The sequence below is a fragment of the Stegostoma tigrinum genome, chromosome 25, assembly GCF_030684315.1.
Source record: "Stegostoma tigrinum isolate sSteTig4 chromosome 25, sSteTig4.hap1, whole genome shotgun sequence".
NCBI lineage: Eukaryota > Metazoa > Chordata > Chondrichthyes > Orectolobiformes > Stegostomatidae > Stegostoma > Stegostoma tigrinum.
In genome coordinates, this window is record NC_081378.1 from 37214733 (window position 1) to 37230188 (window position 15456).

Consider the following 15456-nt stretch of genomic DNA (forward strand, 5'->3'; position numbering starts at 1 on the left):
ACTCCTACCCTCCAGGGAAAAAGTGTCAGCCTATCCAGCCTCTCCTTATAACTCAAACCTTCCAGTCTTGGTAACATCCTTGTAAAATATTTTACAAATTTATTTTAACTGTAAATATTCTACATTGTTGCCTTGTGCAAATTCAAATATATGCTAACAAACCTAATTTTTCAATACAGGTATAGATTTCTATTTTCATATTCCTGAAACAATATAATATTTAGCTTCGGCATAAGAATGATTGTGTAAAATTAAGTCTTTGCAAATCTATGTTGTTTATTTCTCAATGAATTTAACACACCAAACTGAAAAAAAGTTGTTTCCTTTGCTAAAAGTCAAGTAGTCGGTGTGTCCCTGGCTGTGTTTGTCCTGGTAATCTTGTGGAAGATGACACCGGAAGATGTATTGACCCTGAACAGTGTCCTTGTTTATTTGGAGGAGAAAGTCACAATTCTGGTGAAACAATCCGAAGGGACTGCAATAAATGGTGAGGTTAAATAATTACCAGCATCCAAAAAAACGTCTACTCCTCTTGGATTTTAGACCATGTTTAATTTTGCAATTGTCTTGTGTCCTGGATTGAGCCTACGTCGACATTTCCATATTCCATTCAATCTGCTAGAATACCACTGTCAACAGTTTAAAATGATTTGCTTGTTGCTGGCCAATTTAACTGGTCTCTGGTGACTCTTTATTCATTGTAATGAATGTTTAAAATCATTTCAAAAGGCCAAGGAGATGAAATGTAAATAAGGATTAAGAACTTGGAAAAAATAAATTAAAGCAGAATATATATTTTGGTGTAAAATTGAGGAAATCAAAACACTTAAGACTAACTTGAACAGCACAATCAAATTTCTGTACCTGATTGTTAGAAACCTAATGAAGTACTGAAATAGCCATTTATAGTCCTTCTCAAGGGCAGTGGAGATGGGGGAAACAAAGATTGCCTTTGCCAACACTGCTCAGATCTCTTGAAAGAATAAAAGAAAAGCTTGTATCACAGGGATTGGAGAAATATGATTTAATCCAGGATTCAAAATGCAAAAATACAACATTCCAGAGAAAACTGACAATGATAAAAGAGGATAAGGAGTAATGTTATATTTACAGGATTGGTTGGGTGCCATGGTATATTCCTGAAGGACAGCAAAAACAGGTGGTTGTATAAATGTCTTATAAACCCGGTACACAGGGATGTCTGAAATTGACAGTTTTGAGAATAACTGAAATAAGTTCTTGTTATGTTTTGTGCTGAGGTGACACTCTGGTACTACTAGGAACGCAAGCAAACTTCATTAAATTTCGATTTGGAGGGTTGGTGGGCTACTTTCTTATTTGAATTTACGTCATTCCTTTAAACACCAGAGTGTACATGCAGAAACGGCTGTAACAATGCTGTTTTAGATTTTATACTCCCTTCCTAACACCACATGGATTGCAGCAAGTCAAAAAGACTACTCACTACCACCTTAAGGGCAACTAGGATCTGCAATAAATGCTGCAGTGACCCCCAAATCCTGTGAATGGATAAACAAACGCATATCAATTAACCAATTGAAGTACATAGCTAAAACACGGCAAGCAACATTGCTCTGATTTAAAAGATCTACATGCCCCTTGCCCTAGTTACATGGTGCCAATTAATTCTAAAGCATTTCTCATAAACACTCATGATCAGATAAAGATTCTCTAGATTATTGAAGACATTACTGAGTTTTACTTTAAGGTGCTGGATCATTCTTTTCATATGTGGAGACACCTATTCTCAGTGTACTCTTTCCAATGCCTGGGATTTACAGGTCACCTCTTCATGGCCAAGATCATACTCTGTATTTTAAGTCAGAATTATTATTCGTATTTAATTAATGTGGGTCGTCCATGCTGCTCAGGACAGTATATTAACTCCTTTGATAATGACATACTTTGTCTAGTTTTAGCTCTGTGCTGTCAAGTCTTACAAATTATTTGAATGCGTCGCTCAGGATTGGCTTTTCGTTTCTTGGGATCCACGTTGGTTAAAATAGTACTTAATGTTATTGAAATAAATAAATTAATACCCTTCTGAAAACCCATACTTAAGGATTTTCATGCAAATTTATAATAGTGTTTATAATTAATGTTAATACTGTGCAGCAGAAAATGATTCAGGATTTTGAGAAGATTTGTAGCTCGGGTTGTGGATAAGGTTGTAAGCTTGCTCGCCGAGCCGATGGGTTCGGTTGCAAATGTTTCATCATCCTGCTACGTAACATCGTTCCTGCACCTCTGGTGAAACGTTGGTGTTCTGTCCCACTAGTTATTTATATGCCTCGGTTTTCTGGGGTGGTTGGCATCACTTCTGGTTCTGTTTCTCAGTAATTTGTATATTGGATCCAGTTCAATGTGTTTGTTGATGAAGTTCTGGTTGGAATGCCAGGCCTCCAGGAATTCCCTGGCATATCTCTGTTCAGCTCATGCGATTATGGATGTGTTGTCCCAATTGAATTTGTGTCCCTCATTGTCTGTGTGTATTGAGACCAATGAGAACTGGCCATGTTTCTTGGTGGCTAGTTTGTGTTTGTGTATCCTTATTGTCAGCTTTCTTCCAGTTTGGAACTTATAATGTTTCTCACAGTCCTTGCATGGTATTTTGTATTTTATGTTAGTCTTATTGGTTGTAAGTCTGGGATCCTTTGTGTTCATCAGTAGATGTCACAGGGTGGTTGTTGGTAATGTTATATACAAAACTGACAGTAAGGATACATGAACATCAACTAGCCACCAAGAGATACGACCAATTCTCACTGATCTCAGCACACACAGACAAAGAAGACATAAATTTGCCTGGGGCAACACATCCATAATAGCACGAACCAAACAGAGACATGCCGGGGAATTCCAGGAGGTCTGGCATTCCAACTGGAACTCCATCAAAGAACACATTGGACTGGATCTGATATACAAACCACTGAGAAACAGAACCAAAGTGATGCCAACCATCCTAGCAAACCGAGACATATAAATAACAAGTGGGACAGAACACCAACGCTTCACTGGAGGCACACTGTCGGTGTTACCTAGCAGGGGCACAAAATGTCTACAACCAAACTTACTGGCTCGGCGAGCAAGTCTACAATTAGGAAACGATTCACTTTGTGAATTAAATGCTTAAACATTTGTCTCTAGAACAAAAACGGAGACATTGTTCTGTTTTGTTTACTAATTTTGTCATTATTCAGCAATACAGTCCTGGAAAATTAACAAAGCATAAAAACATATTATACGTTTGGGTGAAATAACATTATAGGCAATAGACAATAGGTGCTGGAGTAGGCCATTCGGTCCTTCCAGCCAGCACCACCATTCATTATGATCATGGCTGATCATCCACAATCAGTATCCTGTTCCTGCCTTATCCCCATAACCCTTGATTCCACTATCTTTAAGAGCTCTATCCATCTCTTTCTTGAAAGTGTCCAGAGAGCTGGCCTCCACTGCCTTCTGGGGCAGACCATCCTATATATCCACCACTCTCTGGGTGAAGAAGCTTTTCCTCAACTCTGTTCTAAATGGCCTACCCCTTATTTTTAAACTGTGTCCTCTGGTTCTGGACTCACCCATCAGCGGAAACATGCTTCCTGCCTCCAGAGTGTCCAATCCCTCAATAATCTTGTACGCCTCACTCAGATCCCCTCTCATCCTTCTAAACTCAAGTGTATACAAGCCCAGTTGCTCCAATCTTTCAACATATGATAGTCCCGCCATTCTGGGAATTGACCTCGTGAACCTACGCTGCACTCCCTCAATAGCAAGAATGTCCTTCCTCAAATTTGGAGACCAAAACTGCACACAATACTCCAGGTGCAGTCTCACCAGGGCCCTGTACAGCTGCAGAAGGACCTCTTTGCTCCTATACTCAATTCCTCTTGTTATGAAAGCCAGCATGCTATTAGCTTTCTTCACTGCCTGCTGTACTTGCATGCTTGCTTTCATTGACTGATGTACAAGAACACCACCTAGATCTCGTTGTGCTTCCCCTTTACCTAACTTGACTCCACTGAGATTGTGTGATGTATGGATATTTGCCTAATTGAGAAATATGATTCATACTTTTCAAATTAAAACATAAATCTAGAAATTTTGGTTGGAACAGCCATCAGAAGTAGAGCTCTCATCTGCTGATAGAGGTTCTCTGTTACAATGGTCAAGATTAGAACAGAGGGATAACAAGGTGTAGAGCTGGATGAACACAGCAGGCCAAGCAGCATCGTATGAGCAGGAAAGCTGACATTTCGGGCCTAGACCCTTCAGGCCCGAAACGTCAGCCTTCCTGCTCCTCTGATGCTGCTTGGCCTGCTGTGTTCATCCAGCTCTACATCTTGTTACTCAGATTCTCCAGCATCTGCAGTTCCTATTATCTCTGATACAAGATTAGAACAGCAATGTTTTTAGTAAAGTATTTTACGAGTGTTCTCCAGCTTAAGTAAGATCCTTACTAAAGAGCTTTTGAATAGGAAAGTAATTTAAATTTGTAAGCATTCAAAGGTAGAATCACTCAGGAGTAATTGGAATTTCCCTCATTTTGCAACAACAACCACAACTCGCATTAATATAAAACATTTAACGGCACAAAACACATCATAGTGGGAGATTAGTTTGTCATACCTTTTTGTATCAGCATCTGAATTGCATTCCCCCTGTATAAACATTTGAATTGCATTCCCTTTGTATAACCATCTGAATTGCACTATGGAACAATATTACTTGTGTTTTATATTGCAGCACTTGTCGAGCTGGAGTATGGCAATGTACCACTAATCCATGTCCAAAGACCTGTCAGGTCCATGGAGACGGTCAATATCTAACCTTTGATGGAAAGAGATATATGTTTGATGGCAACTGTGAATATATTTTTGCTGAGGTAACTGGACAAGAGCACATGGTGCCCTTGAAAATGCAGTCTTTGTAGTTTACTGTATTCAATCGGGTGGGTTTTCTGAATTTCTTCTAAACCAGTTGATATAGATTTCATGTGGGATTTTTGAAGTCTCCTATGTCTTATAAAGTGGTAATACATATAGTAGGTACACATAGATATTCCTATGCTTCAAATTCTATTGGAGATTGAATTACTTTTTATTTCTCCAAGTTATATCATTTATTATTTATATTTTCTCATCCTTCAATTCATGCAGAACAATTCTTTGCCTTTCCCTTTTGACTTCTGGATAAAGAAGACAAATTAAATGTGCGTCATTCAGCCATTTGTGTTCACTCTTTGCCAGTAAATCAAAACTGAATGACAGTAATGCAACATGGAATGGAATGAGTTTGGATTATAATAAAGAACAGCTTTCTGTGTGTTAGGTATCTCCCATTCTTTCTCAAAACATTAATCCAACCATCTGCCTTTCCCTCTTTCCATCATTACCACCTATTTTGCCATCACCGTCCATTTAATTGCACTTCCACTGCAGTTGATTTCTCTTTCCTCTTCCCATTTACTTTGTTTTTTTTTGTTTTCTTTCGCTGCTGTTATTTGCCACTGTCATACTCTTCTTTTTCTGGTCCCCACCTTCAGCAAATCTGCTCCCTCCTCCTTCTACTGTATTCTATCCTCTTCCCTCCAGTTGTCTTGCTTTGCTTTTGTATTGCTATACGCACATTCTGTCATCTAATTTACCACAATAGTATTTATCCTTGCAGTTAATGCACTGGACAGGCCTCACTGCTTTTTCTGCGATCTCTGTGGCTATCTTTCTAGATGGTAGACCTGATCCTATTTCAATGTGTTAAATCCAGCCTTACTGGGCATTCTAGTAAAATGCAGTGTCCAGTGTACTTGCTGCCTTCCCACCCACCCTGACCCGTTCCCACTTTACCTGGCGGCAGTAGTGGGTTCAGTTTTAATGTATTACCCAGTACAGCCCTGGACCTTAGAGTTTGCCAGTCTGCCACAATTGGCCAAGGACAACCCCTTGTATTAGAAGATCTACAGTTTCTGGCAGACCAGAGAACAATTCGCTGAGTTAATGGGCCTCCAGTCTTGGTGTGCATCCTTAGCTACTGCCTATACAGCATATTCCTGCACTACTGAGCAGCTCAGGATGAACCTCAACAAAAAAAAACACTGCATCTCTCTAGATGTCCTCCTTTGCAAAGGCACATTCCAGAAGGAGGTGTATGATGGGATCTTCACCACAGCTGCAATTTTGAGGGCAGTGTGCAGTGGCAGGGGCAGCTTGAACATGCATGAATGCCCTTCTCATCAGCAGTCAAGCTACAGCTTGGCGCTTGTTAGAAAGGGCGGTTAGACAGGTTTCATTGGGTAAACCTGTATTGGATTGGGCAGGGTGGGGGTGGTAACAGCAACCACTTTTGGGGATACCTTCCACCGATGGAAGCGCCCTTTGTCATGATCATATTCCCCAATTTACCTTACACTCAGCCCTTCAAACTCCTTGCCCCGGTATGGCTTTCATCTTGTCTCCTCTGTGGACTGTCTGTAGAGCCAGTGGTATCCACCACTTGGAAATGGAGCTGCTGCGGCTACAGAGCTGTTGGCCAATCTGATCAGTTGACAGCTCCAAGTTGTGACTTCCTTCCTAGGTTGGGGAAAATTCAGTAAGACAAGCAGACAACCTATACTGGTCTGACCTGTTTCTGACACCTCAACATGGAGCTCTATACAATGACTACATTCCTGTTCATGCATTATGTGCTATTTTTCTGTTTTATTTTCCCTCTGGGAAGTTTTTTTTTTGTATTCTGAGCTAAATAACATCCCATCAAGCATTAAGTGGCTGTGGAGCAGCCAGCTTTTTCACATGCCCTTTTTTAGTTAGGTGGGAATTAAAGGGAAAATGGTGCGTTATAAAATAAGGTTTGAGGATTCCAGGCCTCAGTGTTGGTAACAGTGTGGAGCAGGAATCTACACTGTACAGGCCTCACTGGACCTCCTATTCATCCATAACTTTAATCCTCAGAAACTATCAACTCAACTTATAGTCAACAGAGTGTGGAGCTGGAGAAAAGCAGCAAGCCAGGCAGCATCAGAGGAGTAGGAAAGTCTATATTTTGGGTTGGGATCCTTCTTTAGAACTGGGAAGGAGGGAGGGAACTGGGAAATAAATAGAGGGAGCAGGAGTGGGCCCGGGGGAAGGGGAGGCAGAATGGAGATAGGTGGATGCAGGAGGGGGTTAATAGGAATTGGTCAGTGGGAAGAGTAGGGTGGATAGGTGGGGAGGAAGATGGACAGGTTGTGACTTTCTGGTCACAAATGATTTTTACTCTCCTTCCCACTCCCTTGATGACAGTGTCCATCCTGTGCCTCCTCTAGTATCGCAATGACACCACCCATAAACTGGAGGAGCAGCGTCTCATATTCCGCCTTGGGAGCCAATAGCCCGATAGCCTGAAAGTAGATTTCACCAGTTTTAAAATCTTCCCAGTCCCAGCCTCATCCCACATCCAAACATCCATCTCGTGCCTGCCTCCTTGACCTGTCACTACCTGTCCATCTTCTTTCCCACCTGTCTGTCCCACCTTTCTATTGACCAATCCCACCATCTATCCACATCACCATCCCATCTATCTCCCCTCAACCCCACCGCTCCTCCCTCTATTTATTCTGTAGCTCCCTTCCATCTCATCAGTTCAGAAGCAGGGTCCCAACCCAAAATGTTGACTTGCCTACTCCTCTGACAATATATGACCTGTTGCGTTCCTCCAGTTCCACCTTGGGTTGACTCTATTTTTCTTAGAATCCCTACCGTGTAGAAACAGGTCCTTTAGCCCAACAAGTCCACACTGACCCTCGGAACATCCCACCCAGATTCATCCCCCTATAACCCACTGAATCAACGCACCCCTGAACACCATGGGCAATTTAGCATGGCCAATCCTAGACTGCACGTCTTTGGACTGTGGGAGGAAATCTGAGCCCACAGAGAAGACATGGGGAGAATGTGCAAACTCCACACAGTCACTCAAGGTGGAATTGATCCCAGGTCCCTGGTGCTTTGAGGCAACTGTGCTAAACAGTGAGCCACCGTGCTGCCCTGACTGCAGCATCTGCAGTTCTTGCTATCTCTGAGTGACTAATAACTTATAGCTCTTTGAGCATGAGCTTTGGGTAACTTGAAGTGTGAGAGGACATTGCCTTTGTCAGATTCCGTTCCACATTATTTGGTTTTGACCACTTCCAGCATATGAAGAATGAAAAAGATGATACATAAATGGAAAACGTGTCTGTCAACATCAAATGCTGAATTCCACTTATACTGGTGCAAGATAGGAACAGCTGAAGGCACATCATTGTTCCATACTTCCTTATGTCTTTACTTTTATATGTCTTTTCAGGATTATTGCAATCGAGGAAACGGGACATTCCAAATATTAACAGAAAGTGTTCCATGTTGTGAAAATGGTGTGATATGCTCAAGAAATATCAAAATTTTGCTTACGGTCAGTAGTTTTAACACTGTTTTTGAACCACTGTCACAGATCTATGTACCCCAACGTGCTCATCCATAGAGTCTGGGACGATGACATATCTGGTGGATCGTAGAGTACAAAGTTTTCTTTGTGGCTTAAACTTTGCAGAAGTTCAAGTACTCACCCGCATGACCCACGTTTACACTGTATTGCTGCTGCAAAAGTATCTTAATGAGCTGACATAAAGAAGCATTGCATTCATATTCAAAGGTCAAAATCAGTATCACAAAAACGCTCAGTAACAATCTCAATTCTTAAACAATCCCAATCATAGCATTGAAGTTTATTTTAGCAGCCTTTTTGACTCCAACATAATTAAGAATTTTTACATGCATACCATTGGATAATCTCTAAAGGTTACTTTTTGAAAGTGATTTTTTTATGTTACCCCCAACCTGTGTGGAGGCGAGGAGTTTCCTACAATCACACTGGCTGGTGAATCCCAAAAATGCTCCCAGTATCCAGTCACCAGCTGCTGTTTTCTGCCAAGTTTCATCTTTTACTTGTTTTTCTACCCACCCATGTCAGGCAGTTTCTATGTCAGACCCCTCTAAGTGCTCCACATTTTCTACACCTACCTGACACCATCTTGCTGCATGCTTTGTTCTGTAAGAATCTGGAAAAAGTTGCAACATGATAAAACATATTCTGGAAATAAAACATCTTTTAAAAAAAAAAGCAAAGTGGAGATGAAAGACAGCAACGAGGCAGACAATAATAAAGGTAGGAAGTGATATAGCTGAAAATACACAGAAAAATTGCAGAGACTATGGATTGCAAACAATGAAACCATTACAGAAAAGGGGTGGGAGGGGGACAGTTTTTGGGTTTGTCTCAACAAGTGTATTAACTGATATTATATCTGTTATATCAATATGCCTGTTTACAATACCAACTGAACAAACATGTTTAAAACAAATTGCAACTTTTAATTTTAGGGCAAAGAATTTATTCTAACAGATGGCAAAGTAATTCAATCTGATAAATCTCGTGAAACCCAATGTGTAGATAGTTCCTACTCACTTCACGCTCTTGGACTCTATTTAATCCTTAAATTTTCCAATGGGATCACTGTGATATGGGACAAACGAACAAGAGCTTCAATCACATTGGATCCAAGATGGAAGGTAAGCACAATTTGAAGGTCAGATATTTCTATTTGTATAATTTTCTAATGTGATAATTAGTAAATATGAATTAACCAATTTTGAATTATGGATTTAATAGCTTGGAGAAATTATTATTGTGGTGATTGTAACAAGGATAGTGAGGCGGACCTCAGAATATGAGTTCTCTGATTGGGGCTGTGAATCGGGTCCAATCAGGAACCCCTGGCTGATAGATAAGAACAGGCATATCTTACATCATGTTCACTCTGAGAGTTGACTCTGAGGAAGCTGGATCAGTGTCAAGGAGTCTCCAGATGTAAATAAAGGATGACTTGGTGATATAAAGATATAGACCAAACAGTTTCATTATAAATATGTTAAACTTCCAGATTAATATCAATGGGAACATTTGATATCTGCTCATGTGACAATTTTTGGTATTGTTAATTATATATATTCAACATAATATTTTGCAATCAATACTGAAATAATTTATTTTCATCTTAAATCAGCCTGTAGTGTAATACATTAAAAATAGCTGCAAGAATCCAGTTGGATCCCTCAGAGCAAGGGACTGTTTAAATATCTAAGTCAATTAAATAAAAAAAACTGAGAAATGAGTGAATAATAAAAAAAATCCAGGACTGAACAGATGCTGAAATGGCATGTGTTCAAACTATCACCTCAGGATATATATGGGCGGTAGTGAAAGATCCGGTCCTGAGTCTGGATTCTAGCTATATCTGCAGATTTCATGGCTGAAATTGCAAAGTGTAAAATTGAGCCATAAGCCATACACGACTGCAAAGCTTTTATTTGTGCTGAGTTAGCCAAAGTCAGTTGTGCTGATAGTAAAGGAACCACAGCTATTTCTCCAAATAATGTAAGGGTTTCATTTGATTACTGGTCAGATAGCCAAAGATATTAAATTCAGGGAGCTCAGCAATCAAATTAGTTGGAGCACAGGGGATCTCTAAAGATTAAGGAGACAGTACGTGCCTGAGATGAAACAGGTGATTCAGGATTTAGGGTAAGAAAGAAGAATTTATAATCAGAAAGTCATAGAGTCATGCAACACGGAACCAGATCATTGAGTCCAATCAGTCTGTGCCCAAACATAATCCCTAAGTAGACTAGTCCTATCTGGCTGCTCCTGGCCCATGTTCCTCCAGAGCTTTCCTACTCATAGATCCATCCAAATGTCTTTTAAACGTTGTAATTGTCCTGTATCCACCACTTCATCAGGAATTTCATTCCACATGCTAACCACCCTCTCCATAAAAAAATTGCCCCTTTTATGTCTTTTTAAAATCTCTCCTATCACCTTAAAAATGTGTTCCCTAGTCTTGAAATTCCCCATCTTAGTTGTCTTTTCCCTATCATCAACTCTGTCTATACCCCTCATTATTTTATAAATTTCTATCAGGTCGCCTCTTAACCTCCTATGCTCCAGTGAAGAAAGTCCCAGCCTTTCCTTGTAACTCAAACCTTTCATACCCAGCAACATCCTGGTAAATCTCTTTTGAACCCTCTGCAGCTTGATAATATCCTTCCTATACAGAGTGATTGTGACACCAATAATTAATATGTTTTGACAGGAAACAGGGCACTAAATTCCACCGAATTCTTCCTTGTCTTGCTGTAAATCCAATGGGATGATGCTGGAGCTCCCAAAAAATGGGAGAAAATCCAATCGCCATTGTTCTCCTTGGGGGATTTCATGGTTTCCGGACAGAATTACAGCAAAAGACCAGACCTCCCCTTCAGATTTTCAGGGAGATGGATTCTTTTAAATAATATTTTGATGCATTTTCTATTACAGAACAAAGTATGTGGTCTGTGTGGGAATTTTAACGATGATGTTGCAGATGATCTAACAACCAAGGGGAACTCTGTGGTGACTAATGCTGTAAAATTTGGAAGCAGCTGGAAATCATCATTGTCTTGTTCTGATACAATGAATCAAACATTCCCTTGTGACAGAAATCCCTACTGTTTAGCATGGGCCCAGAGAAAATGTGGTATTATCAAGGATGCTGTTTTTCAAAAATGCCATAAAAAGGTGAGGTAGTTTCTTCTTGAAACCAATAAAATCATTTTAAAGCTGTTTGTGAAATCCATTTTCTGATATTATGGTGTGTCTTTTACCAGGTTGATCCGACACCATTCCATGATGCTTGTGTCCAGGAGGCTTGTGCCTGTGATTTGGAAGGGAAATATTTGGGTTTCTGTACTGCTGTAGCAGTGTATGCTGAAGCTTGTAACAAAGCTGGTGTTTGTGTTTCCTGGAGAACCCCAGACTTATGCCGTAAGTATTAAGAATCATTTAAATAACTGCTAAGTAATTGTAGTGATTATTGAATCAATGGAAGTAAATGAATGGATATCAGTAATTGACCAATATACAAATTAGAAATTATGCTCCAGAAACTTTCTGAAAATTTACAATAAAGCGTAGAGTTACGAAAGAAATGTTTTCTTTTTGTATTTCATATTCCATTAATCTAGTCGATATTCCATCTTGCTTATAAAGGGCATGCATCAAATATCACACCTGCTTTGGATTTTCACTTGGGTTTTGGATTTGGCATTTAACTTTACTGCTCAGTACAGAAACGTAATATTAACATGTAGGGTTGTAACAATGTAACCCTTATTAAATAAGTAAATACAAGCTACTCAAATAGCTAGAATGATCAGTACAGAAATGTGTTACCATATCGTCTCTCCCTTAACTCCTGATAATCCCATACCTTACCTGAACTCCTCATTATCTTTCCTCATGAACTTCATTGATACTCTGCCTTTTGACAAAAAAACTCTCTACTGATTTCCTGACGGTAGCATGAGAAATGGTTTTAGTTTCTTTAACTAAGGGGGAAAAAAACATCAAACCATTAAACTCTCTTTCTCAGTACCATTCTGTAACTTGCATCCCACTAGACCCATCAAATACTTCTCTCAAAGCTATCAAGTTCCTTCAAAAATCTTGCGTTAGATGCGAGCAAGACTAGGTGAAGACTGCAGATTTCCTTCTTTAAGGGAGACAGGTGAATCAAATAGGTTTTCATGATGGTTAGCTTTCACAGTCATTATTATTGAGGTTCGCTTTATTACTCCAGATTTCTTAATTGCACTTCTATTCCACTCACTGGGGTGATGGGATTCAAGCTCACGTCCCTAGAACACTAGTCTTGGCCTCTAGATATCTAATCTACAGACATTGCCACTACACCCCCATCTCTCCCAAAGACCATCACTGGTATCCCATGTCCACCCATTACCTTTTCCACATTCCTAGCATAACACTATCAGACTCTGACTGTTTATTTTAACAAAATCTACACGGTCACTCACTTTTCATTCCAAACCTCCCAACCTAACTTTAACCTGGAATGTCTTCCTTTACCGTTTTCTTGCAGACCTTAAATTAAAAATAAAATAAAATTCAGTGTAGAACTAAGCAAGCATTTAATACTAATCAAGGAAACAAAATATGAATATGATAATGTAATGTCACAATAAAATGAAAATGCTTCTACTGCGGCCAAATGGAAACAAAAACCCAGTTATTCAGTCACAATTAAGCCTTGATCTTGAGAGTACATTGTATACCTGATAGATTAAAGTGTTGGTCTGAATTATGTGCTCATTGAGGAATGACAGGTTAACTGTTGTGGACAGATTCTCTGTGGGTGTTTGCACTGCAATTTGCAGTAATAAGAAAGCCATTTCAGCCTGTCATCCTTCACAGGGCATTGGTGTCATTGTGCAAAGGTAACTGCATGTCTCTCTTCCTAAAATGCATTGATAAATCCTTACATAATCACAGTCAGTCAAAATCAGAAAGTGCAATTTAGAATATTTAATTGAAAGTGAAGTCATGCGCAGAAAGCCAAATAAAGAGACGAAAGAATATGGTATTAAGAGTGAAGGAGAAGGGTCAGAACAAAAATGTTAAACTTTTAAAAAATTTCCAATAATAAACTCTGAATGGGACTCCTTTGTGTAAAAGTTAATTTCAATGTTAAAGATGTTGTTTGGCAGTAACTGAAAGTTCACTTGCACTGAAATGGCTAAGTCTAAATCATTTTGGGAGAAGTGGACATCTAGTAATACAAATTCATGTCATTTGTGTATTTCAATGTCACGTCTCCCAGCAAGATATTGAGCAAAGTTTCTGAAGTACCAGGACAAATCCTTATTCCTACATTTAATTATTGTCTGAGTGGAAGCAGGAAGCCGATGTCTAATTTACATCTTAAAAAAATGGTACGACCAATGGACACAACATTCTTCTTACCACTAAATCTGAACCAGTTTGGCTTAAGACTGGCCATTAACATCACCATGGAAAATATAATAATCATGTACAACAAGGGTATGAATGGATAAAGCTGAAAGAAATCACTGAAGGATAACTATCTTTATTGTTTATCTTGTAGCTGTATATTGTGACTATTATAACACTCCTGGGGAATGCAGCTGGCACTATCGACCTTGTGGTACATTAACAACAAAAACCTGCTCAGACCATTACATAGGAAAGAAGTTCTCTGCTGTACTTGAAGGTTCTGCTTCATTCTTACTACTTCCCTAACCATTGGTTGTACATTAAGGTTGATTTGCAAATGCCAATTTGAGTTTACAAAGTGTTCTAATTATGAAATGTTTTCATAATCTATATGACAAAACATGGATTTTTAAAAAAAAAACTAACTGGTGTGATTTTATTCATATTACAACTTTTTTTCAAAAATTAACTGTAGGCTGTTATGCAAAATGTCCAGAGAATGCTCCTTATCTGGATGAAAACAAAATGAAATGTGTAAATGTGACAGAATGCACTTGTTATTATAATGGGAAAATACTGCAACCAGGTGAAACAACAAGCAACGACTGTGAGGAATGGTATGTATTAAATGCATTTAATTTTTGGTTCATGTCAGCAATGAATGAAAAAATGTTTTATCGAATGACTCTAACGTTCTGTTTTCTCTTTTATTAAAACAAAAATGTTGTGTAAAATGTTACAAGGAAATGATTACTTAAATATTCAGTTAGATGATGTTACATGTTATAAAGTTAGTACAGGATGTTCGCAATTCCATACAGCTCTTGGACTCCTTATGAGGCTGTTGAAGTTAGAGGTTGGAGGTAAAGCATTATTTTGGTAAAGTGGAAATTCCACTTCTCTGGGAAAAGCTGCATGCATCAGGAAATGGAAGAAAGTTAAAACTGTGAAATGTTAAACTTCTTTGATATACATTTTACTTTAGAAATGTTGACATATTAGCACAAAGAAATGTCCACTTGATGTAACAGATTTAAGGATTTTTAAGACAACACCAATGAGCATGTAAAATAATAAGCTATATGTCAAATAAATAATTCTAGTGGTAATTAGCAGGTGAAACAACTGAGAACCTTGTTATCCAGCTTGTCCAAATCTACTTAACCTATTTTGCAATGTTTTGTCTAGTGAATGCAAGAATGGGAAAGTCACATGCAGAGGTTAGTAAATCTTGAAATATTAAATGTGTAATAAAATGAATAGGTGCTCAGCTGCAGTTACTACATTCCTACATAATGGTGCCACTAACAGTTTTGTGTAGTATTTAAAGGACTGTTGATCTTAAAGGCCTGTGGGCTAATGATCTTTGTTGCTGAAGTTGGCAGAATCAGAGGAGGTCAGGCAAGTAAAATTTTCCTTAGAGTTTTAGCCTTATCTTGCTAGGATAGGGGTTCATGGAGTGGAAAATCAGTCCATGTGACATCCATTAATTAACAGTGATGGTGAGGGGACTGCATGCTAACAGAAGCAAGTTAGGACTGCAATGTACCATCCCTAAGGGCACTTAGACCTTCT

The 15456-nt window shown here is 39.0% G+C and overlaps 1 protein-coding gene across 4 annotated transcripts in view; it reads left to right on the forward strand.

Moving 5' to 3' along the window:
• Positions 1–15456, forward strand: part of LOC125463382 (mucin-5AC-like) — a 132692-nt gene that overhangs the window by 30309 nt on the left and 86927 nt on the right. For all 4 annotated transcript variants that reach the window (XM_059654644.1, XM_059654646.1, XM_059654647.1 and 1 more), the window contains exons 20-28: positions 336–487; positions 4765–4903; positions 8344–8448; positions 9417–9605; positions 11410–11649; positions 11739–11895; positions 14033–14158; positions 14357–14498; positions 15070–15101. In XM_059654644.1, coding sequence (XP_059510627.1) covers positions 336–487; positions 4765–4903; positions 8344–8448; positions 9417–9605; positions 11410–11649; positions 11739–11895; positions 14033–14158; positions 14357–14498; positions 15070–15101 — 1282 coding nt within the window. The remainder of the gene's footprint in view (positions 1–335; positions 488–4764; positions 4904–8343; positions 8449–9416; positions 9606–11409; positions 11650–11738; positions 11896–14032; positions 14159–14356; positions 14499–15069; positions 15102–15456) is intronic.